Below are 25,553 nucleotides of genomic sequence, written 5' to 3'. Positions count from 1 at the left end.
CTTTTGGTCCACGGTAAAAGAAGAACACGTTGCTCTTTCGGAGAAACCGAACTTGACAGGCCAGTTTTTGCTCCACAAAGCAGTCCCCCATACAGAGACCTATTGGGATGTTATCCTTAAAACATTAGATAGGAAACTATACCACCAGTTTCGTGTAGGTACACTGCCACTAAGGGCTTTTACTAGTGGCTGGCAGAAGTCAGAGTCATCCCTCTGTCCCTGTTGTACCGATTGTAAGGAAACATTAGGTCATTTTCTATTTGTATGCACTGCTTACCGTGAACCACGATACAAATGGCTAAAACCTATATGTACTAGACTTAACACCCGAGTGAGTAGTGAAGCATTGTATATTTTGAGAACTAATACTGCTGAATGGCTATCCATTGGAATGGCCAAATTCCTTGGGTGGGCCTGGTTAATAAGGGTTAAGTCAGTTCGTAGCTCTCCGTCCAGAATAACCTAAATAGTATGTTAGCCCACTATATTATGGGCTGACCAGTATTGATGATCTGCTTTTTTTTTTTATATATAAATATATATTCTAATGTTTTAAATATTCCCTTGACGTCTTTATACGTACGTTTAATTGAGATTTTTAACTATTTCTCGTTATTTTATTGTTTAGTTTGTTTATAAATACTTATGACTGTTAAACTAAATGTATTTTATTTTATGTATTTTTGTTCATATGTATGTCTTTTATGAAGAATAATTCGAAATAAAGACGTTAAAAACTGAAACTGACAATTCAATTTACTCAACAGGTCACAACCCAATAGATTTACTGGACTGGTTTCACAAATCATTATTTAACCTTCACTGATGTCTCCACCTATTTTTACTTAAACATTTGCTGACTACTTTTTGAACACTTGTTTATTTGAAATACCTTCTATTTGGACGTCTTTTTCCAAGAGTGGTGGAATAGAAACTTTCACCTGTTTAATTGTGGAACGAGTAGCACCAGTATCAACAAAAAATTATACGGGATGGCCATTACCTACTCCTTCTACAAATAGGCCATTGTGGCCTACCTCTAGGACTGCACCAAGCATGCAGTCATCTTCCCACCCAGGCACTCTCACTGTACCTTACACGTTCGTTGTGGAACTCTTAAGGTTGTCGCAAATTATGGAAATTAATTACTGACTGTCTCACTTGAGTTTGAACTGCATTTTGTTGAAGTTGGAAATTCTGTGGACATTCTGTTTTTCTATTCTGTAGCTGCAGTGGAAGAGGTGAAGCCATAGGCATAGTTCGGAAAAACTGCCCTGCATTTTGCACATTCTGCATTGAAGCCGCTGGGACTGTTAACTTGTTCATCCTATTTTGTGCCACAGGAACCATATTTTATTTCATAGGGTCCATTTGAGCCACTATTTGTGTCCAATTATCATGTAATTTTACATTAAGGGCCAGATTCCGATGTCGCTAGGAAAGCCCTCCGTATGACTCAGATCCGGAGGGCTTTCCTAGCGAATCATGCTGTGAGAGTCCGACCGAATGAGAACGATGCATCTGTACGCTGACGGACTCGAATCGCTCGGACTCCCATTGAACTCAATGGGAGCCTGTATACCGATCGCATACACAGGCTCCCATAGCAAAAAGGAGTGGTTGTGGAAAAGCTTACACCCTGTGGCGGGCACCCCATGATGACCGCCACACTGTGCATGCTTGTATCAGGGCGACCCATGGGCACCCCCCGTGACTGATTCGGAGTGCCCTGGGTGAAGGGGGGCCAGCTACAGCCCCAGAAGTCCGATTCCGACAGCCATTTCGTCTCGCTGAGACCGAGTCGATACAGCTGTCCGAATCGTACTCGCTCGCTCGGAAGCTGGGTCCATTGTGCGGCACGATTCGGCTCTGAACGAGACAGACTGACAGGTTCGGGTTCGGTAACAATTCGAATGATGCTGACGAGATCCTCGCATTGTACTTGGTTGTTCGGAACAGGGTACAATTCGGTTGGAAACATAGGGTCCAAACCGGTTTAGGCAATTACAATTCGGAGCCCTTCTGACCGAGATCAGAATCGACCCCTAAATAGTAATATGCTTATATTAAATACTCCAATGACCTCCTTTGTCACAAATATAGCAAGCTCCAGATCTCACCATACCCTTAATAACATTATTACTGAAACCTCTACTTTTACCTCGAAAAGCACCTCCACCTCCAGGAGGACCCTGCAACTGTGCCCCACCTCCTTGAGGTACCAAATGATTGCCCTCCTTGTTAAAATAATTTAGTCTGTGCCAACATCAATTTCTCCTTTCACAATTTCTTTTTAGACTCCCAATAATCATTAAATATTTTGCATTAACTAAGATTTTGTTAAGTAACTTCGCATGCCAACATATCACTCTCTGCAGAAGCTGCTAACTCACATCCAGATGCAAACCCAACACAAAAGATTAAATAAAACCCAAAGCACCTCTGTCACTGTATCTTCCATTCCATTCTACTAGCCAGTTAAACTGTTTCATTGGAACATTTGCATTCAAATGTTTAATAACTTTACCATATTTTCCATCACCACTGGTAAAGGCTTATAACTTGGTGGATCCCTATGTGGTTCTTGATCTGGCCACTTCACTACCACCTTATATTCAATCCAAACATCTTTCGTACTATGATTGTGAACAATACATCCAATTATTTTCAAAACATCTTCACACAGGTACAGTTCTTTCCACTTCCGAATACCATTACTCAGGTTCTTCTCTAAGATTTGGAAAATCTTTCATATAAGTTTATAAATCCTGTCTGCTCTATTGCACATAAACATAAGCTCCTCCTGGCACTTCTCTCAGAGTAGAAATTTGTTTTAGAGAATAATACTCATTAATTCATAGCTCTCCTTCCTTCATTTTTCAATGGCATTCACTCCTCTACATTTCCACATTCTCCCAATCTCTAATCATTTCCACAGTTCTTCTTAAATTCACTCCTAACTGTATGCGTCTCTTTTCGTATCTCATTTTCTGTTTGTTCAATTATATCTGGCTTACGAATTCTTCTTTTGTTCTCATGTGCATGATATGCAACGTTGCTTGCTTCTAAATTTATATTGCCCGATTTATCAAATGTCAATTTCAGAACCCTATTTTAATCCGCTTTTGAATCTATAATTTCTTGCAAACTCAATTTGATTTTTGAAGGACCATTCTGAGCAACTGCTGTCCCATTCTCAGTGAAAATTGTCATACTGAAATTCCAATCTCTAGACCCAACTTTAATTCACCAACCTCATTAAAATGTGGCGAATTAGTCACAGTCAACAATCCATTCTTTTTATCCGAATTGCTATATTTATCATTTTTATTTTTAATTTCTTTTGATTTGTCCTTAACTGGATCATTCCTAGACTTCATATGCCACGCCCTTTTCATCAACCGCAACATAGTGTCCCTCCAGTCACGCACAGCCTTACCCATCTGATCTTTTAACATTTTCTGAAGCACCTTCATATTGGCTACCACATTCCATCAATTTAATGTTTTAAACTGCACAGGTCTTCATTGTGGGTTTGTGTCAAACAATCTACATCTCATGAGGTAAGCAAGTTTCTTGAATTAAAACGCACCAATCTCAGGAAATTGTAGCTTTTTGTAATTCGCAGTAGATTGTGTTACTCTTTAAACCATAAGCAAACATGCATGCCAGAATGGCACAAGTCGGACTCCCAACTGGGGGGTGAGGTTGTATGTCTGTCAGTAGGCTCTTTTTAGAGTTACCCAGATTTGCACCCATTGTAATTTCAATCATCACAATACACCACGTGATAAAGCACCAATGTAATCACAAAACAATCTTTTCAAACACATTAGCTTATACACAAAAAACAATAAACTTTTAAACGTGTCTGTGTACCGGGAAACAAACCAGAAATCAAATTCTCCACAAGAAGGAAGTATCACTACAGGGCATATCTCATACACAATGAGCTAGGTTTCCTTCTGCGATCGCTAACCTTGAATCGGTAGAGCTTACCGTTGTGCATAGAACAAACCCCACTAGATCTCCTCTCTCCCTCCTTGCAGCACCCCAAACCTCATTTTACTACTAAGATCTCCCAAACTTTCTAAATTCTTCGCCCAGGTATCTCTCCTTAGACTTATCCGGTGCCGCATTTTAGTACTTTGATCTCCCTAATCCATTTCTAGAGACTCTTCCCTCCTCCATCTCTCCTTTACTCATCCCCAACCCTCCCACTACTACTACTATGATCTCCTAATAAACACTTTCTAGACTCGTCCTCTTCTATCCTTCCCGTCCCCATTTCAATCCAACGAACAGACTCACATGTCCACCGCTCAAGTTAATTCATATTTCCTTATACTAATTCACCACTAATCCTTTTTGGGTTCTGGAGTAGCGTGCTATTTGCCGAAAAGTGCTTTCATGCCTTTTCAGGGGTAGTAAGTGCTATATAATTACAATTACAATACAGTACAATTCGACTCTTAATTAGTGTTCACTCACAACTAGACTATTAAGGAACTCTTGAACGCAAAAACCTTAACGCCACACCTATAAACTTGCAAATAAACTATACCTAACTTGAGTTCCCCAAAAATCCAATACCTCCATATAAAATAAAGTGTCAAGACAATTAAATCTTCAACAATATTTAATAATGCGCCTTCATCAACAGACCATACTATGCCACATTTTGCACGTGACATAAAGCCCAAATCAAAATATAGGCACATTCTGCAAAACACAGTCACTTCTCACAAATCACAATGCCCACCCCTAATTAAATAAAGAGGGATAATGGGCAGGAAAGGGAGAATCATGAACTTTAACACTGAGTCAAGACCATTAAGAAATCCTGCACAATAAAGTTTTTCTAGTTCTCATTATGTGTAGATGTATTCAAATATATTCTCATTATAGAAAGCAAAAGTCATTAGAGCAAGGGAATTAGTATAAAACCAAATAATCATAATAGCAATAATGCATTGTGCCTTTAAGAAATTAAGTAGCCACAGCACATCTGGTAAACAATCAAATTAAAAGTAAATAGTCTTAAATATTAAACGGATCACGAGCATCTAACCCTTTCTAAGCATCAAGCAGAAAAGTCTGAAAGCCTAAGAAGATGATAAAATTAGCTGTTCTCCAAATAGCACGTCTTTTATAATGTTCTGCACAGGGCAAACACATAGAATTATAGCATAGTTTTACATAAATGAGCAGTACTAAAACTTTTACTTGCACCGCACCAATCATATCTAACACCTTACCTCGCAATCAAGACAATATCAAGGAGGCTTAGAGGGCTTATTAGAGTGCCCTAGCAAAGAGGAAGGCGGAGCTTAGAGAAGCCTTGTGGGATCAGTTAGTCTTAACTTGTCCCTCTAGAGATTCTAGGGGTTTATGGAGCTGATATTTGGGGGTACCAAAAGAGTAAAGGAATCCAGCTGGAAGAGAACCGATTTTGTAGGAAGCTCCTGGGGGTGGGCCCAAACAGCTCCTCATTTGTCATTCACAAGGAATTGGGCCTAAACTACGTGGAGGATCAGGTCAAACTGGCTCCACTGATATTATGGATCTCTGTTTGGGCTAATGAGAATTTGTGGTTCAATAGGAGTGTGATTGAGTACTGCATGGATTGCACCTATGGGCTTAAGATACAGTGGATGAATTATATCAAATCGGCCGCCCACTCCCTCGATCGCACGGGTATCTTCGATAAGACACATCTCATCAAACAGAGTGATCGCAGAGCTTTAAGGGAATTATTTCCTAATAAAGTTAATGAGGAAATAGTAGCCAGGGTGCTGATGAATGACTCTACTAGATCTTTCCTGTTGTTGAAAAATGTCTGTAGCCCTGAAAATTATCTCACAACAGTTAAGCCCCCTACGGATAGATCCTTACTTACCAAATTTCTCATGGGTACTATCCGTACGATGATTTGCTTCCCACCGGGCCAGTTTGATCCTCATGCTCTTTTAATTTGCCCTTGTGACGATTGTTCCCCCCAAACCCAAATACATCTGGTACTCTTTTGCAAATACTATGAGTTTCTTCGCAGAATATACTTATTACCACTTTTAAAAGTGAGGAGCTTCACCCAACACTGCCCCGCCTTTTTATTCTTACAACTTTTACAGGATCAGGTGGTGGTGACGGCAGTCATCGGCTATTTAAAAGGTGCCCTATTTTGGAATAAAATACTTTGTGCTTAGTAATAATAAAGTGCTTGCTAGGCCAGGGTCCTTATCGTAATCAGGATTTTATGCGTTTATGTATATTTTAAAATTGGATGAATTTAATTGGTTTGTGCCTAAAAAAGGTTTTACATGTCTTTTGTGCTCTTTTATAATAAGTACCATTGTGTTTCTTCTTTCTTCTTGTTTTTAACACATGATTTTTATCTTTTTTGATTATTGTGTATAATCGAAATAAAGATCATTTACTACTACAATATTTTTCGTGCAACAGAAATTTTACATATTATTAATGCAAAGACATGAGAAAAACAAGAACTGCTTCTGCACATTTATAATGACTGAGTTTTTGCTAATAGCCTTGCAACTTTGCAACACAGGTACATTCCTCCTCGAGGACACTGGAGATAAGTTACATTTTCACAAAAGGACAGAGCCAATGGTTTGCAGCTGAATTTTGATCATTAATTTAAATTGAGGTTTGGGCTATGGCAATTGTAATACTATTTATTGCTATTTTAAAAGTACCAGGTATTCCCGGACTGACGAAAGGGAATGATTCAAGCATGCGAATTTATGAAAGCTTCAATGGTGGAGATGAACGGAATTTGATTTTGCATACATATTTGACAATTTTTAGGACCCATACATCTTTTGTTATCTTCTGCCAAGGTGGAAATGTTTGGAAATGTTCCCCCTGTCATGATGATGGTGGTAAAGAGAGGAAGTGGTTATTTAACAGAAAGACAGAATGGACAGTTTATGAAACGGGATCAATGCAGATTTCGCATGACTGACCCAAAAATGAAGGCGTTAAAAATTACGGGCCCTGTCTGCAAACCGAAAAGTTACTTGTGTACATTTAGTCGCATGTAAGTTTACTATTGCAACTTGTAATAACGTACATTTTTTTGCTATTCACCCGTTCTGAGTGTAATTTTACTACTAGGTGCAGATTTATGTCTCGCCCTCCTCCAAACTGGGGACGGAGTCTTCTAGAACAGGATGTAGGAGTGTAAAGTTAGTATTAGTAACTTTACACTTGTAGGTAGAGATATTTGACACTGGGGCAGAGATATCCCTAAGTTAACGTATACAGAAAAATAATAAAGTTCAATATTTAGTCAAAAAAAGATACAAAATATTTGAATGTAAAATGAATATGCAAATTAACTTACAATAATTAATATTAACCTATAACTTAACAAATAAACTATTACGGCACATTAACTCTTAAATTTAAATGTTATCGAATTAAATACATAAAATAAAGTAATTTAATTTATAGTTATTATTTCAAGTAAATTTAAACGCCATGCTCACTATACTTTTTAAATGTAATTATTATTTACTAAAAGTTATTTAAACGTGTTTAATAATTTTAATTAATTATATTCTTTTTAATTAAAAAGTTTAATTATTTTTTTAATACGATATTCATTCATTTGCTTTTACAAATAAATCAAATTGAAGATACTATTAACATTTAAAATATATACATCTAATTTAAAATTCAAAATAAATGATTTTATCCAAAAATACTTGTATGGGGTGTTCTTTAAGTCCCTGCCTCCACTGTTTTCTATGGCAGTAAGTTACCCTGCCTGTGAGAGGAGGCCATGTGTGGAGCTGGACATACACCAAGGCTGGACTGGAATACATTTATGACTGTTTTAGGTACTTTTTAGTTGTAGTTACTTTAAACGTGCATAGATATTTGTATGTAAGTGTCTCTCCAACATTTTTGTTGTTACAAAATGACTAGCAAAATATATTTTGAACTGAACCCACTTTTGATAAAAATTATTTGTGTGGTGAACTACCTCCCCAAGGGGAATGATCTGAGTAAAGCAATGACTTGTGTACATTATTCTAAACTGAAACTGTTGCTATAAGTATATTCTGAGCAAATCCCAGCAGATATATATCAAATGTGTGCTGTTAAATGACCAAAATTACCTGCACCATCTCAGGCGTTCTCAATTTGTTTACTTTGTCTTCATGGACTATCAAAACAGCTTTCGTTAGAGAAGGACATTTCCCTGGTGATGCAGACGACATTACTGGCTGACGCAAAACGTGAGTTACAGGAGGATCTGCATAAGATAAAAGATGTCACGAATAAGAAGATAATAGACCTACCATTTGTTTCACAACGCTTTGTAAACTGTGTGACAATCTAATTTTTACTAGACAAATTACATTACTTTCTGGTCCTCTGGGGTAATTACAATGTTGTTGGCTGATGGAAGAGGGCACTGACACTAACCATATACAGCACTGGTAAATCAGATCAGCCCTGGTGATTCAGCTGCATATTCTAAGAGGGCGACGGACACTTTAGTCAATTATAATGAGATCCTGACATTGATTAAGGGGACAAGTGGTAAACACATAATTGGTCCAGAGTTACCTACCTACCATGAGGTCTAGCAGTTGCTCTGTGAAATCTGCCCACTGTGCACACAACAGAGGTAAGTAAAATAGGGCTCTATTCCACAGAAGATGCTCAGAGGTATTGTTGAAAGCTATTAGGTGCTCATAAAATGTTTATATCCTGGTTACATTGTTTTACTAAACAAAAGCGCCTGTTACACTAAGAACAAAATCTGTGTGTTTCATATCATAATTCTACAGCATCTATGGGCTTAATAAGCAAATCTTCAATAGGATTTCATATTTTAGTATGAAGACAAATGGCCAGAATCAGAGTTTGTAGGAGATGGTTCTCCGTCGCAATAGCGTCCGAATACCCCCTCCGCCATAGTCTATGTCCACCCATTTTTGAGTCTGATGAACTGGCAGGTTCATGACGTCAGAGTAAAATATACTCCGTCCATATAAACCTTCCTCCAAAAGCCCGACAGAGCTGAGCCATCGGAGAAAGCACATAATATCGTCTGCCCAATTTAGGGTGGACAGCGTTATGTATTTTTTTTCCTGTGCCTCCAGGCAAAACCTGGTGGTGAAGAACAAGAGAAAAAGGGATCCCCACACTACAGGAGAAAACTTGCATGGTGCGGGACCAACAGTTTAATAAAAAACATTGCCAGGAACCACTGATGACAGGTCCTTCCAATGTATGGAGATGTCCGTAGTGCCAGTGGACATCTCTCAATTTGCCAGGCAGAGTAAAGGTAGTGTGGTTCATATAAAGTCTTCCACCATCCTGTCTGCCTTTACTCTGTTGAAGCCTAAATCAGGACAAAAGCCTTGTTCCCTGGTTCAGGGCCACATAATATATTGACGTAGTATTAGCACCAAGGTGGGGGGCAACTACTATAGCTTTCTATACTCAGCATGTTCCAGAGAACACTGAAACAGCCACAGTAAATGGTACTCCAAAAAAGACTGATTCTAACTATAACTATGCTTAATACCTGTGCTTGGGAACGTAAACCTTTCCCTGTCTTTTCCCTCTTCTGTATCCACATTAACCCTGGGCCTAATTTCCGTTGTGGCGCTACCCAAAGTGCACTTCGGACTACGCTTAACTACGTGAACTGCGTATGCGGTAGGGAAAATACTGTTCGCTCTGATTGCCCAGTGCTGGAGGCTTGTCTACACTGTGCAATCATTGCAAACGGCATCTTGCACAGTGCAAGCGGTAATTTTCTGCCGCTCAAGTAGATTTGTACTCGAGCGGCAGCTTTCTCAACACGGACTGGTAGTTTCTCATTGCGAGCGGTTGCGAGCATACGCGACCACTCGCAATGAGAAACCTGACCTCCCCGCGTTGAGAATCGCGCCGGGATGTTTATTTTCCACGCTTGCGATCGGCAACTTGATGTTGCTGATCGCGAACGAGGAAAAAGTCTTGCCGGGATGTTGATTTTGCTCGCTCGCTGTCGCCAACTTGACGTTGAGGACCGCGAGCAAGCAAAAAATGCCCGCTACTCTACGCTATGCGTCTTTGCACTGTGCTACGTGCAATTTGCGTAGCACGTAGTAGCGCAAACTACACACGCTCTGCGGGTGAAGCGTAGTCCTACGCCCAGGGTTAATCCACATATTGTATGTGCAGATCTGTAGTTATGTAACTTCTTGAGCCTCAGTCTGGTGCTCTTCCTCAAAAAAGGAGGCTTCAATTTAAACAAGATCAGGTTCCTCATCTCCGTCATTTCCCTGCTGACCAGAGAACACATATTGTAAAATCTTCTTTTGGGTTGTGAAGGTACTACTGAAACGAACAGAGAGCAGGGGTAAAATTGCCAAGGCTGAAGAAACCACAAATATAGCTTATGAGGAGGATGTAATAAGGAAACTGGAAAGGGCTGCAGCAAATCCGTCATCAACTGGATTGTTCTTGAGCACTGTTGAGAGCTGCATGTCTACCACTATTAAGCTCCAGAATGTTGACAAGGAGATTTTCTCTGTTGACAAGGGTGTTGAAGATGAAAGAGAAGTCGTCAAAGATTTGGGTATAGACGACTCTGTGCTGGCAACCGTTTACGATGCTGCTGTTGCTGATGACAGGTGCTTCTTTGACAGCTTTAGCCACGTTGGCTTGTCCTTCGTCAACCGAGTGAAAGGATATGTTACCAAGACCATAGTCATCGCCACTCTATTTGTGAATAGTTCAAGATTTGATTAAATTACTGGTTCAGGAATTTTTGCCTTTTTTGGGGCAACTCGGGGCTTTGCAGCATTGACATTTTTATCTTTTGTGTATGTTTCTTGGGAAGATAACTTTGTTTCTGCATGTCCTTCAATGACATTGATGGCTGACCACAAGTCTTACCCTTTACAGCAGGGTCAGAGGTTCTTTGAGCCAGAGTAGAAGTATTAGATTTTGACTTATCTGAGGCATGCTTTAATGTCAGCACCTGCCTAGCACTGCTGGATGTGTATGCCTTTTCCTCTAGGATTGCCATTATCGATCTTCTTTCTGTCTTTCAGTGTCTTAGAAGACAAAATCTTGCAGATGTCGTATTTTTTCAGGTGTAAGATGTATTCAGTATAAATACTGGTGTGAGTATTGTCCATATACAGTCAGTCAGTTCAACTTTATTCGGATACAATAGTACCCATAAAAGCACACAAAACTAATACATCACAGCAGGTAACCAAAAATGTATTAAAAATGGTTAAAATATCCAATATACAGATGCTAAAGTGACTTGTGCAGAGGTATACAGCGTATCAGTACATATAAAAGAAGAACCATTTACAGAATATTTTTGTAATGATGTCAAGGGTCCATCATGGTTCTTCGCGCCCTTACTGCGGATTTAAAAAAAAGTACTGGTACGAAAGATAAGATCAACATCATCTAATTCTATCAATGTTCGATATGCTACCTCCAAACAGATTGGTCTTTTTTTGTTAAAATAAGAGCATAAAAACTGTTTAAAATATTTGGTATAGTATTTGCAGAAAAATATAAAGTGTCTAATAGTTTGCAGACTCCTCCCGTCACATGGGCATAAGTTAAGGTTAGAATTTGGGCTGTAACCAAGTGGGAAGCAGAGTGAAAAGCGAATTGTGCCGGCTCTCAGACGAAACAACAAGCTTGTCTCCCAACGGCTCATGGGTATAGACAAATATTTGTGGAGTGGATAACTGTATCGTTCAATAGCCATATAGTTGCGCACGATTGTCTTCCTAACCTCTGCCTCCTCCCGCTTGTTCTGATATAGGGTGTACAGAGTGTTCTGCAATTCGTTTTTAGTGACCGAGGCCGCGAGTGTGGAATCCCAAAAGATGCTTTCCATCTTTATACTGCGCAAACTACCCAGCACACCACTCAACCATGGGATATCTAAACACTTATCGCAACGTAAGCAGTCCTTGATGATCAACTGTGTCAAGGAAGCTGCTTCGTTCTTCCAAACTGCAATCCACATAAGTGCCGGGCGTGCCCGAATAAAATCGGTTATAAAATTGATGTTAAGCTCTTTGTGACATACATATTGGGAGGTAGAAATTGGAACATTCAATAATTTCCTGCAAAACCTATTCTCTTCCTGCTGTACAGGTAAGCAGTTAGCCGTTCCCCAGATCTCAGCACCGTATGAGGCCACCGATGTACACTGAAGTTTATAGATTTTCTGTACGGCTAAAAGTGCACCTGTAGTCTTAGGGCGAGGTATACTTAAAATCGAATTGGTGGCCTTTGAGAACTTGCTCCTGGCGTGAGCTATATGCTCACTCCAGGAGCTGTTCGCAGCAGAGGCCAGTCCCAAATAAACAAAACATTTTACAGAAGTCATCTTATGACCATCAATGGTAATCGGGCGTAAAATGTGCTTACCCGGGCCGCTGCTCATTAAAAATGATTTTTTAAAATTTACCCGCAGGTCTAAATTTTTCATGTAGCTATTAAAATTTTGGACAAGGAGGCGCAGTGCATTAGCTGTACGGCCTATAAGAACTGCATCGTCTGCATAAAGCAGCACAGGGATGGGTTCTTTATTAATATATGGGACATCTTGGGTGGCCAGTTTCAAAGATGCATTCAGGCCATTGATATATATGATAAAAAGCACGGGGGCCAACACGCATCCTTGTCTGACCCCCCTGCCAATATCAATGGAACCCGAGACCTCGCCACCCACCCCAAGTCTTACTTGGGCCTTAAGGTCTCTGTGCAAAAATGCCAGAAAATTCACCAAAGTTTCGTCCAGGACCCCCGCCAAGAGGATTGCCCACAGCTTTGACCTATTAACTAGGTCATAGGCAGTGGACAAAGCCATGAAAGCCATATAGACTGGGGATTTGTGGGGATAGCATATTTACCAATAATTAGGTTCAGGTTCAGGCATTGTTCCTTGGTTCCTACCTTTCCCCTGAAACCCAGCTGACAGGGATCTAAATATTATTAGCTTCTGTCCAGTCTACGATTTTATTATAGAGGACTCTACCTAAAATGTTGAGGGTGTTATCTATTAGGGAGATGGGGCGGTAATTGCACGGGAGGGATCTATCTCCCTTCCTAAAAATCAGGACTATTATACTTGTGGCCCATGTATTAGGTATCTTTGCCAACGTCAGGTTGTTAAAAATATTCAAAAGCAAGGGTGCCCAAAAAAATGGGTTCCACTTAATTAAGTGTATGGGCAGCCCATCAGGGCCTGGCGCTTTATTGCCTAGACTTTGATTAATTGCTTCAATTACCTCTGAAATGCTAATCTCTATGGGAGTTGGATTGCCTAGAATAGGAATTGAGTTGCTTGGAGATGGGGCAGAGTAAATAGTTGAAAAACGTTCCACCCAAGCATCACTAGCTATATTGCAACTAATTGGCGTCAGTGACTGACCCATAGAGCGCACTTCTCTCACTGCCGCCCAAAAGATATTACCATTTTTTGGGTTGGCTGCATCAGACAATTTAACCCAACGTTCAGTCAAAACTTCATTCTCCCTGTTTTTGGTAGCCACCTTATATTCCTCTCTTGCCCGTTTAACTGTCATGGGACATCTTGGGGTAGTAGTTAGCGCCCTACTTAGGTTCCTGTTCGCCTCAGAACAATCATGATTGAACCATCTGGGGATAGATGCCACCTTTTTAAAAGGTTTATATAAAATAATTTTAACCCTCCCACAGATCTTCTCGAAATCTCCAATTATCTGCAATGATGGGGTTTCGAGAGAAAGGCAGAAATCAATAAGTGGCATATTACTCTTTACCAATGTCCTAAAAATTTCTAAATTATCCGCCCCCTTCCAATGTAATCTTAAATTATCAGTTGAGACTGATAAATTGGCCGCCCCACATTCGGTCTGAAAAATAGGCTGACGGGTTGTATGTAGTATTATTTTTATGGGGTTATGATCCCCGAAGTCAGAAGGTATGACTTCAGCAGTAGTCAGCTGTTTTTCAATTATAGGGCATGCGAAGATATAATCTATTGTGGAGCTACACCCCCTTGTCCTATATGTTGGATAATTTATCATGTCAAAATCTGCTGCCAGGTTCATAACGTTAGATAGATTATAGGATTTTGTCAGTCTTTTAAGTTCTTTGCCTCTACTAAGCAAGGATTGTACAAAAGAGGCTGTGCCCTTTACTATTCCTATTTCGTTGATCTTAGCATTAAAATCACCTCCTACTAGAATTCCCAAAGGGACTCCCTTATCAGATAGGCTATCTAAATCTGAGATGAAATCAAAAAGCTTTATGAAGCTTTTATTTGGAACTGACTTGAAGTCATTATTGTAGAAATTTAACAAATAATATTGAATTCCTCTTTTATACAATACAGCCTGAAAATGTAGGCTGTTAGTTGAAATTATTTTAAAACTTCCCACTGCTGTCACCTTAAATCCCATAAATAAAACCTCCCGATGGCCTTCCCATCCTGGGTATTACTGATGGTACACTGAAACAGTGGTATCCCTCAATATATAAATCTTCGGTGGCCCAGGTTTCCTGGAACATGAGGATATCATATTCCCTTATTAATTTTACCCATTCAATATTGTCTAGTTTTGATCGTAGGCCTGCCACATTCCAGCTCAGTACGCTCAATCTAGCTTCCTTATCTCTGTTTACCGGGTCTTTCTTTCCATGAGTACGATTTGGTGCCTTCAGTGTGTTTTCTACAGGCCTATTGCTATTAATCGCAAGATCTAAGAGCTGTGGTGGTCAATCTTGGAGGTCTAGGCTGCTAAGAACTGGATTGTTACTAGTCAAGGGTATAGCTGCCCTCAGGTCTCTGTAGATGGCTGGCAGTCATTTATAAAAATAACCCAACGGAAGGGCACTAATACTAGTGGGAGGATACAAAGTTTCGTCAGTAATGGACAAAAGATGGCAAACCTGCTGGGGCCTTCTAAAATTTAGGACGACACAGTCCCCCTTGATACATTTATTTGAGTGGCCTACCCATCCTACTCTTCTGGCCATGATTATGTCCTCCCTTCTGTATGGATCAAACTTTTTATGCTTATGAAGCCAGTCCACAGATTTCCTTTGTAAATCAAACCAAGACTCCCTCTGCCCCTTCTTTAGCGCAGGGACACCACTTAAAACCAGCACGTATGGTGCGGAGGCTGGTGGGAGATCTAAAACATCTGAATTATCAATGGTATTTGACTCCCTAGAAACTTGGATAGCTTTGTTTCTATCATCAATTGGCCTCTGGGACTGCTTAGGCAATCTGCTTGGGTTAACATTTTCATTGCATGTATTATTTTGAACGCCCCCTGGTAACGACCCAGCACTTTTACTGGTGTTAGTGGCGTTTTTGTCAGGAAACAATGGGGCCCCCCCTCCCTGCGTGTGATACCTAGCGTTACTTGGGGTGGTATGGTGGTGGCGGCGACAGTTATCCGGCCAGACAGCATGGGTTGTAACGCGATTATACCTTCTCCAACCCTTTTTATATTAGCTGCTACTTCATTTATTTTAGACATTTCTTTCCATAGGCCATCAAGTTTTATAGCAAAGACCCCCATTAAATCGTCCAATGTAGATTCAAAACCTTCTATTAAGGTGTCCAGAATTTCAATGCTCATGTCCGTTGCTATAGAGCCAATGGCAGAGGGGAGTTCAGTCTGGGTCGAAAAAGAATTAGAGACCCTAACCTCCAGTGGTCCATTGCCAACGTTGTTACTCGGGGCATCTGTGGTAGGGTCAGTTAGCTTACAACTGTATTCCACCTGATTGGATTTTGGGGCATTTTTCTTTCCGCCCAGTGCTGAAACAGTCGGGATCCGTCGTCTAATTGTCTTGCCTCGGGTATTACTGGCTGGGGCTTCTGAATCCTGAATGTTCAGGGTGGGAGCAAGTCGAATATTTATTACCTCTATGTCTGGGCTCAGAGGCATGGGAGTGGCTCTCGGAATATCCGTCAGAGGTGAGTCATTTGTGCCCCCGATTGACAGACGGGGATGAGGCCCAACAAGGTCTAAAGATAACCGTCTCTCGGTTGCCTGGATCTCATACGTGAGCTACGATTCAGCCCTTATAAGAAAATCATCCAGGGTGCCGGCTACCCCCTTCCTTTTGCTCATTGTCGACATGTTCCCCAAATATGCTTTATGTAGAAGTAATAGTGAGGCACCGATACTCTTTCAGAAAGGCTGTTTTACCTTGATTACAGGATCGTAGGACCTTTCATCGCAGCACCAAGAGGGATGGCCCGGCCTCTTCTGGCCCCTGATGGCCACAGATGGCCCGCCCTTAGCCCGGGCTAAGCCCGGGGCACACCCGCGCGCGTCCTGCGATGCGTGGTTGCGGGAGCGCTTTGAGGGCTGCTGCTGGCGCGCGGCTGGCGTAGCTCCCCTGGAGGCTGCTGGGAGTTGTAGGCAGCAATGCACACAGCCGCGAAGCCGTTCCCCTCACGGCGCTTGGATAATGCAAAGAGCCGTTTCCCTCATGGCGTGGAGGCAGATCAGAAAGCCGTTCCCCTCACGGCACAACACGGCGGAGCCTACGGACAGCCGTTCCCCTCATGGCGATATGGTGAGTCTGTGAGCGCGTCCCGCGATGCGTGGGTGCGGGAGCGCTTTGAGGGCTGCTGCCGGCACGCAGCTGAGGTGGCTCCCTTGGAGGCTGCTGGGAGTTGTAGGCAGTAATGCACACAGCAGCGAAGCCGTTCCCCTTACGGCGCTTGGATAATGCAAAGAGCCATTCCCCTCACGGCGTGGAAGCAGATCAGAAAGCCGTTCCCCTCACGGCACAACGCGGCGGAGCCTAGGGACAGCCGTTCCCCTCACGGCGATATGGTGAGTCTGTGAGCGCGTCCATATACATTTTACTCTTGCCACATGCTTTACATACTGAAGCTGTTGAAATAGGAGCTGTAAGAATAAAATAAAATGCCAAATGAAAACAGATCTGCAGTGGATTCCCTATCACTGGATAGCTTGATTTCCAGTGGCATGGAGAGTACGGGACCCACGTCTGGGCATACCTGTCTCTTGACTGGGGGTGAATGTTTTGATGTGTTCTGCATTCCGTCCATTCATTGTGTGGCTTTTGCTTTCTCGCCCTAAGTGCGCCAGCTATGTACAGACGTGGGTCCTGGGCTCACTGTGCCACTGGAATCAAGCTATCCTCGCTGAAGAGGAGTGAAATCCCGAAACTCGTCCTAGGAGGCTTGTTTCCGGTCCAGGGAGGACCTGGCTTGGCAGTACGGGCTGGACTGTTCCCATGAGGCACAGGGTCAAGACTGATTTGCATATGGCCAGGTTTAAACTGGGGTGGCATGGCGAGCAAAACAATGATGGATTTAACCCACATCTCTTGACTGGGGGTGAATGTTTTGATTTGTTCTGCATTCCGTCCATCAATTGTGTGTCTTTTGCTTTATCTCGACGATTTGAGTAGGATAAATGCTAACTGTACTCTCATAAAACATAGGAGTAGACAGAATATGGCTCACTAAATGAAATTAAACCATTCGGTCCATCAATTGTGTGTCTTTTGCTTTCTTGCCCTAAGTGCGCCAGGTATGCCCAGACATGAGTCCTGGGCTCTTAGTGCCACTCGAATCAAGCTATCCTGGCTGAAGAGGGGTGAAACCCCGAAACCGGTCCTAGGATGCTTATTTCTGGTCCAGGGAGGATCTGGCTTGGCAGTTCGGGCTGGACTGTTCCCATGAGGCACAGGGTAAAGACTGATTTGCATATGCCAGGTCTAAACTGGGGTGGCATGGTGAGCAAAAGAATGATGGATTTAACCCAGATCTCTTGACTGGGGGTGAATGTTTTAATTTGTTCTGCATTCCGTACATCCATTCTGTGTCTTTTGCTTTCTCGCCCTAAGTGCGCCAGCTATGCCCAGACGTGTGTCCTGGGCTCACTGTGCCACTGGAATCAAGCTATCCTGGCTGAAGAGGGGTGAAACTCCGAAACCAGTCCTAGGATGCTTGTTTCCGGTCCAGGGAGGACCTGGCTTGGCAGTTCTGGCTGGACTGTTCCCATGAGGCACAGGGTCAACACTGATTTGCATATGGCCAGGTCTAAACTGGCGGTGGCATGGTGAGCAAAAGAATGATGTATTTAACCCAGATCTCTTGACTGGGGGTGAATGTTTTGATTTGTTCTGCATTCCTTCCATCAATTGTGTGTCTTTTGCTTTATCTCGATGATTTGAGTAGGATAAATGCTAACTGTACTCTCATAAAACATAGGAGTAGACAGAATATGGCTCAGTAAATGAAATTAAACCAAACAGGATTAAATGCAGAGCATAGCTCCAGAGGATTCCCTCGCAGAAGACCTGCAGTAAAAGAAGAGTTGAAAGATGTCTCTCTTTACCCAACTGTTGCATCACATTATGAGGTGGACAGACAGTGCATGGCTGTTTAGGTCTCTCCTAGGTAGCACATGCATGCTGTTTTTTCAAGGCATGTTGTATCTACAGTATGAGGTTCAAGCACCGCCCATCTTTTTCACTGGTTCCTTTTACTGTCCTTTGTAAATGCCATCTTTGTTTTTGTTTTGTGAATACGCTTAGTAGTCCCTCCTTATGGACTTTTCTATCCTCCCATGAGGACTGCCCCTGTTATATGTGCTCTAACCAGGTTATTTAGGATACTTTGAGAGCACTCTTTGTTTTGTTGGCCTGCCTCTGCTCGTGTTAAGTGTTCTGTTTTGTTTAATTAGTGCACCTTTCACACCACCATTTAATCTTCCCCTCCTACCCCCCTCACCCCTCCAACAACAATGCTTGATCTTTGATGTGGACTTTTCTTCCTGTATTCATTCACCCAAAAGGAGTTCAACCATTATTAGTACAGATCAACATTTGCAGATTGGCATTTGTAATTTTTTCTTTGATGTGGGCCTTTCTTACTGTATGCATTCACCCGAAGGGAGTTCAAACATTGCCAGTACAGATTGGCATTTGTAATTTTAACTTTGATATGGGCTTTTCTTCCTGAATGCTTTCACCCCAGGGAGTTCAACCATTGCCAGTACGGATCAGCATTTGTAATTTTGTTTCCGGTCTGTATATTCTTTAGACTACCATTGTTTAATTGTATGTGTTTTGATTGGCATATTTTTCGTAGGAACTGGGAGAGCCTACCCCGAGACTTGAACCTGGTATCCCAGTCCCATAGTCGAGAGCTCTGTATGTTAAGCCACACCCTCTCAGACCGCTAACTTGTTTAGTTTTCACAGTATTTATACACTACAGAGGCAAATGCGGACTTGACAGTCAATAGGCACATCCCAATTATGTGCAGTGCACATGGATTGACTGTGGTTATACGATCTCATAAAACAGTAATTCTTTGTTATACATTTTTGGTTCAACCTGGAAGAGCACAGCTTTATTCTTCTTTTACCTATTAAAACTACCACTATCTAATATGCCCACTGCACTTGTAGCGCACGCTTTTGTTTGCATCCTAAGCATTCAATGCACCCACTTCTGGTTCAGTGTTCCAGGTTGTCTCTCGTTTATTTTGTTCTGCCCATGTGTTTGAAATGTCAACTTTAAGCATTTACCCGTCTGATTGCCTGTATTGCTAATAAACCTAAGGCGTTTGTTTACAGCTTTCGCCATTCTTTTATTTAAATTGTTCATATAGACATGGGGCCGACCTGTACCCGTTTCCCCAATTCCGAAGTCGGCAGATCTGGATGTTATGCAAACTCCTCTCTCTAAAACAATCGGCATTTTTTAGGGTTGCCTGTCTCCGTTTCCCTCACTGAGTTACTCTCCCACTATGCACTCAACCGTAACCCCTTCCTCCCTTTTGTTGCCCCCAGTGTCCCCACTAGAGTGTTGATGCGCTATTATTATCAGCTTTAGCGTTTTTGAGCGCCTTGAAGCCATATATTTGAGCTCTGTGTAGAAATGTACTGTCAAAGCGAGACTATGACAAAGAGCTTGAAATCTTTTTTTTTTTTAGACTGTGTTTTAAATAATGGAGGAGAAAGTGGTGGAAATGTGACACATGGGAGAGAAAAAAAGCATAATGCTTTCAGAGCGAAAACAGTGAGAGAGTGGCAAGGTGCTGGGTAGGAGCTAAGGGCCCGATGTAGGTAAAAGGGAATTTCCGATTCCAAAATACCGAGGCGGGCCGAATCGGTATTCTGAAATCGGAAAACGAGATGTAGGAAACAAACAGCGAAATAATAGGGAATCGGTCGGCATCGGTAATGTGAATCGGTACGTACCGAATCTGCATGGACCGAATCGGAAAGTACCGAATCGCCTACCACCGAATCGGAACTAGCCGAATCGGCTACCACCGAATCGGAATTAGCCGAGTCGGAAAAATCAGATTCGGCAATTACCGAATCGGAGGTATGAAAACACACCCATGGCCAAAAAGCCCATAGGAATGCATTGAAGAAACCGAATCGGCTGTATCCGATTCGGATGATACCGATTCGGATTTCACCGAATCGGTAATATCCGATTCGGAGATAGCCGATTCGGTAAAAGCCGCTTCAGCCAATGAGGTGGCTCCCCCTTCCCCTCCCAAACAGGGAGTGGCAACCCTGGCAGGTGCAGCCAATTAAGAACTTTCTGGAGAGCCAGCCTGAGCTGAGCAGTCACAGTTAGCAGCAGTGGGAGTAGGAGGTAGTGAACTGTTCAGAGCAAGATGACAAACCAGAGTGAGAGCCAGAAGTCCAGCCAGAAGAGAAAGCCTAAGTTCAGCAGCACCGAGCTGCAGGTGTTGGTTGAGGAGGTGGTGAGGGTGCACCGGCAGCTATTCGGAAAGCTGTCCCTCAATGTGCCAGAAAGCACCAAGAGGAGGCTCTGGAGCGAAATCGGCCAGAAGGTCAACGCTGTGGGTGTCACCCCCAGGTCCCTGGATGAGCTGAAGAAGCGCTTCTACGACATCCGCAGCCTGACCAAACGGAAGATGGCAGAGATCCAGAAGCAGGCTGGAGTCACTGGTGGTGGCAGGAACCCGGCGCCACCCCTCACCGAGCTGGAGGAACTGGTCTCCAGCACCATTGAGAGGGAGAGCGTGACCGGAATTGGGACCCTGGACAGCTCAGCCAGAGCTACAGCTACAGGTAAGAGGCATGCGCATCAGGACACACCCTACCAGACACCTCCCCATTAGACACAATGCATAGCCAAACCCCAGCACAGTACTGTAACCAACATACAAGAGACAAGCATCATGGTACATCCAGTCAGCAGTAGGTATCAAAATATGGCAGTGCAGAATCACAAGACATGAAACAGTGGAACACATTCTACGGAGATGCTAGGACATGTGGAATGCTTTAATTGTACTGACTGTAATACATCGGCACTCTATTTACAAATGCTTCTTTGTACCCAGGGGCACCATCAGGCGGACAAACACTGCCAAAGGAGGCAGCAGCACCATCTACCACTGCACTCGCAGGGCCGAGCACGAGTCAGGCTGCCGAGGAGGAGGAGGAAAACACCATAGGGCTGGATATTGAGGGAGACCTGGAAATTGACTTTGATGCACTTCACTCCCCACAAATGCAAAACACACCCTCCTTGCAGTTCTCCCCAGAGAACTCCCCGACAAGGGAGCTCTTTCCACCTACACCAGCTCCTGCCACTGTGGCTCCAGTACACCCTGTCCTGGGAGCAGGGGCTCAGGCCCCGGCCAGCACCACACCCCCACCAGTGGCACCCCAGCCCACGCAGCAGGCGGGCAGCAGCAGTACCCGGCGCCGTGCCATTCCCACCACTGCAGACCCAGCACGGGAGGCCAGTGTGTTCCGGGGCCTCGAAGGCAATATGGTGAAGATCCAAAGGCAGCAGGCGAAATCCATCATGGCATGCCAACGCCAGCTCCTGCAGCACAACCTGCAGATGGGGGAAATGGTGAAAGGATTTCAGGCCTTTGTGGATTCCAACAAGGAGGCAGTAGCAGGTTTAGCCAGGCTAACCACTGCCATCACACAGTTATGTGGCAGAATGGAGGAGCAAGAGGTGGTGCGCAGGCGGGATGCCCGGGTGCAGAACCGCTCCTTGAGCCGCCTTGCTGCAGCAACGGCACAACTCTGTCAGCGCGGTGCCAACATGGAGTCTAGTCTAGCACAAAATACCGCAGAGTTGACAAGGGGAATGGCCCGCATCACGACAGCAATGGAGGCCTTGATCATCTCTAACACTGCCGCAAATCCTGCCCTGGACCTGGGGGATGCTGGGGACAGCAGCAGCCGCAGCAGCCCGGCCAGCGCTGCGTCAGAGCCACGCAGGAGCACCAGGCGCTCCGCAGATGCCGCTGGTCATTCTGAAGGGGGTGAGGGACACCACAGTGGGGCTGCAAAGCGCTCAAAGAAATAGCCTAGCAAGGGCGGGTGAGGCAACCTGGACCCTAGACTTTTGTTTTCATTGACATTACACCTTTTTTTTGTTGCACATCAGTGCAGTAACTGTGTAGCAACAGTATTAAAAATTGCTTATTCAACACAACCATTCACCTGTCTGTGCATTTGTACTCACTCAGAAATAGTTTGCTGTTATCTCCTCACGTCTATATCTGCCATCACTTGGCGTACACACCCCAGCTGGCTGTGTTAGTGGCACAGCTTCGTCGTCATCATGGTCCTCGTAGTCACTCAACTCCACCTCAGTGCCCTTCTTCACCGCAAGGTTGTGTAACATTGCACAGACAGCTATGATTTTGCAACAGGTGATGGGGGTGTACTGCCTTGCACCTCCACTCTTGTGCAGGCATCTAAACCTGCTTTTCCAGATGCCGAATGTCCTTTCCACAACATTCCTGGTGCTTTTGTGGGCACGGTTATACCTCCTTTGGCTGGGTGTAGAGGGGTTGAGGTAGGGGGTGAGAATGAAAGAGCGGAGGGCATATGCACTGTCGCCTAGAAGGAAAAGGGGTAAAATTACTTACATGCATACATGTATTTCACTTTGCTGTTTTTGGTTATGGGGGGCTGATGATGTGTCTCACCTAGGAGGTATCCTTCTCCAAATTCCCCAGCCATCAGCCGTGCATAGATGCCGCTCTGTTGGAAAATGTAGGAGTCGTGGGTACTACCCGGAAATTTTGCTACCAGGTCTGTGATGGTGCATTTCGCATTGCAGATCACCTGTACGTTGATGGTGTGAGTGGACTTCCGATTGCGGTAGATGTATTCTGTGTCAGATGGTGGGCAAATCGGAATGTGTGTGCCGTCTATGCAGCCAATGATGTGGGGGAATCTTGCCATCTGGTAGAAGTCTGCTTTGGTCTGTACCAGTTCTGCCTGGGTTGCAGGGAAGGAAATGTAGTGGGCCATCCTCTGGATCATGGCATCAAGGAACTTGTGGAAGAACCTTGACAGGCTGCTCTGGGTCACCCCTCCTGCCACAGCGACTACATTTTGATAGCTGCCAGACGCCAGCAGGTGTAGGCAGCATAGCACCTGCACCTGCACAGGGATTGCGTGTGCCCTTGGGGTGGGGTGCTGCAACAGGGGTTGGAGGTCCCTAATGAGGTCTGTGATGGTCTCTGAGTCCAGCCTGTACCGCTGTAGGATCTCTGCATCTGTCAGCATGACCAGGGTGATACGCTGTCTGTATACCTGCTCCTCTCTTTGCCATTCCCTCTCTCCTTGCTGCTGTAGCCGTAGCCGCCTCGCTATGACATAAAAAGCTGCCATCCTGCAAGTTGCAATGCATTTTGGGGCTGTTTTTATGGGTTGGAGTTGGTTACCACCTGATCGTAATCCATGGTAATTGCCGAGTGGATTCTACCGATTTTGAGCCAAATTCGGTGTTTCTGTGCCTCCCTACATCTCCCCATCTGTCCGAAGCGGGGATTTTCCCGATCGGTGATTCTACCGAATTGGTAGGTTCTCCGATTTGCCTTCTGTCCGATTCGGTGTCTCTACCGAATCGGTACATGGACCGAATCGGCTTATGTCCGAATCGGTGTCAATATCGATTCGGTACATGCACCGAATCGGCTTATGTCCGAATCGGTGTCACTACCGAATCGGTACATGCACCGAATCGGCTTATGTCCGATTCGGTGTCACTACCGATTCGGTACTTGCAACGAATCGGCTTATGTCCGATTCGGTGTCACTACCGATTCGGTACATGCAGCGATTCGGTGTTTGCATCCGATTCGGTGTGTTACCGAATCGTACTGTATCCGATTTTCGGTATGTACGTATCGGATTCTTTTACATTCGGTAATCATTCCGATTCGGTTTTCGCTCCGATTTGTACTTTTTTTTAAGCCCTACATCTCGATGCCAGTATACCGATCGGTAAGGGCCCTAAATCGGTATTTTCGGCCGTTACCGATCGGTAACGGCCTACCTACATCGGGCCCCTAGTCTGAAGACCAAGCGAAGAAAGTGATGCAGGCAGCATAAGCGGCAAGCATTCTCTTTGAAGTCGGCAAAACATATACAGGCCCACACAAACACTAGTGCACACACAAAGAGCTAGGAGGATCACTTTATCTACTCTCAGCGCACCCATGACGATCTCTCTCAGCCCGTGTCGTGACCTTGGGCCCCAGAAACGGCCTAGAACCAGGTACCATCAGTGTGCAGGAGGTGATCGCTAGATATGTTCAGTGGGTTTGTGTGCATGTAATAGAGATCTGTGTGTAATTTGAATATCAGAAGTTTGAATCTCTCAGCAGCGTCATCTTAGACTTTCAACCTTCCAAGGTCAAATCTATGAGTACAGTTGAATCGGGTCTTTAGTAGTGACTTCTGTCAGGGAGCGAATTGACAAGAAAAACCTGAAATGTACCATTTGTATGGCTTGTGGCAGGCCCGGCTCCAGGTATTTTTATTTGGGTGAGCCAAGGGTGCTTTCAGGTGGGCCACTACCAGCCCAATTTATCGCTTCTGGAGGTAGTCTACAAGCCATAGATTACATCATATCTACTTGCAAACAGTCACCAAGATAAAAGGATTGCTTCTGTGTGTATACAGAGCATGTGGAGAGTTATTTATTGGCACCCCACCACTAACCTATTTCTCTGTAGATACCTTTACTACCATCCTCCAACAGTGCACTCCATCTCTCTGTAGCCCCTCCCCCTCATGACCTCCTCCTCAGACTCCCTCACTACCACCCTCCACCAGTGCCCCTCATCTCTCCGTATCTCCCCCAATGACCTCCTCCTTGGATTCCCTCACTGCTACCCTCCAACAGTGCCCTTCATCTCTCCAAAGCCCCTCCCCCTCATGACTTCGTTCTTGAATCCCTTCAGTACCACCCTCCAACTGCACCCTCCTCTCTCCAAAGGCCCTCCTCCTTATGACCTCCTCCTTGGATTCCCTCATTGCCACCCTCCGCCAGTGCCCCTCATCGCCCCATAGCCTCTCCCCCTATTGACCTCCTTCGCGGATTCCCTCATTGCCACCCTCCAGCAGTGCCCCTCATTTCTCCGTAGCCCTTCCCCCAATGACCTCCTTCTCGGATTCCCTCACGTCCACTCTCCAACAGTGACTCTCATCACCCCAAAGCCCCTGCCCCTCATGACCTCC

General features: G+C 44.0%; 2 protein-coding genes across 6 annotated transcripts in view; one reads left to right on the top strand and one right to left on the bottom strand.

Annotated features, from left to right (window-relative positions):
- ENTHD1 (ENTH domain containing 1) overlaps positions 1–25,553 on the bottom strand; it is a 1,583,016-nt gene that overhangs the window by 482,090 nt on the left and 1,075,373 nt on the right. For all 5 annotated transcript variants that reach the window (XR_013608914.1, XR_013608915.1, XM_078683401.1 and 2 more), the window contains exon 5: positions 8,148–8,284. Coding sequence is in view for 3 of the 5 variants with exons in the window: in XM_078683401.1 (XP_078539527.1) it covers positions 8,148–8,284 (137 nt within the window). In the remaining 2 variants the exon portion in view is untranslated. The remainder of the gene's footprint in view (positions 1–8,147; positions 8,285–25,553) is intronic.
- Positions 20,802–23,352, top strand: LOC144772945 (uncharacterized). Its single transcript, XM_078657649.1, has 2 exons — positions 20,802–21,119; positions 21,395–23,352. The coding sequence occupies exons 1-2, from the start codon at positions 20,963–20,965 to the stop codon at positions 22,378–22,380; spliced, it is 1,143 nt and encodes a 380-aa protein (XP_078513775.1). The 5' UTR covers positions 20,802–20,962; the 3' UTR covers positions 22,381–23,352.

Source organism: Lissotriton helveticus, chromosome 1_1, assembly GCF_964261635.1.
Source record: "Lissotriton helveticus chromosome 1_1, aLisHel1.1, whole genome shotgun sequence".
Taxonomy (NCBI): Eukaryota; Metazoa; Chordata; class Amphibia; order Caudata; family Salamandridae; genus Lissotriton; species Lissotriton helveticus.
The sequence above is the reverse complement of the archived record's forward strand: the minus strand, read 5'-3'. Positions and strand labels throughout refer to the sequence as shown.

Excerpts from the sequence above, each read along its gene's own strand:
- LOC144772945 (XM_078657649.1), top strand. The coding sequence starts at position 20,963 with ATGGCAGAGATCCAGAAGCAGGCTGGAGTCACTGGTGGTGGCAGGAAC. Across the intron at positions 21,120-21,394 it reads AGCCAGAGCTACAGCTACAG|GGGCACCATCAGGCGGACAA; the intron begins GTAAGAGGCATG and ends CTTTGTACCCAG.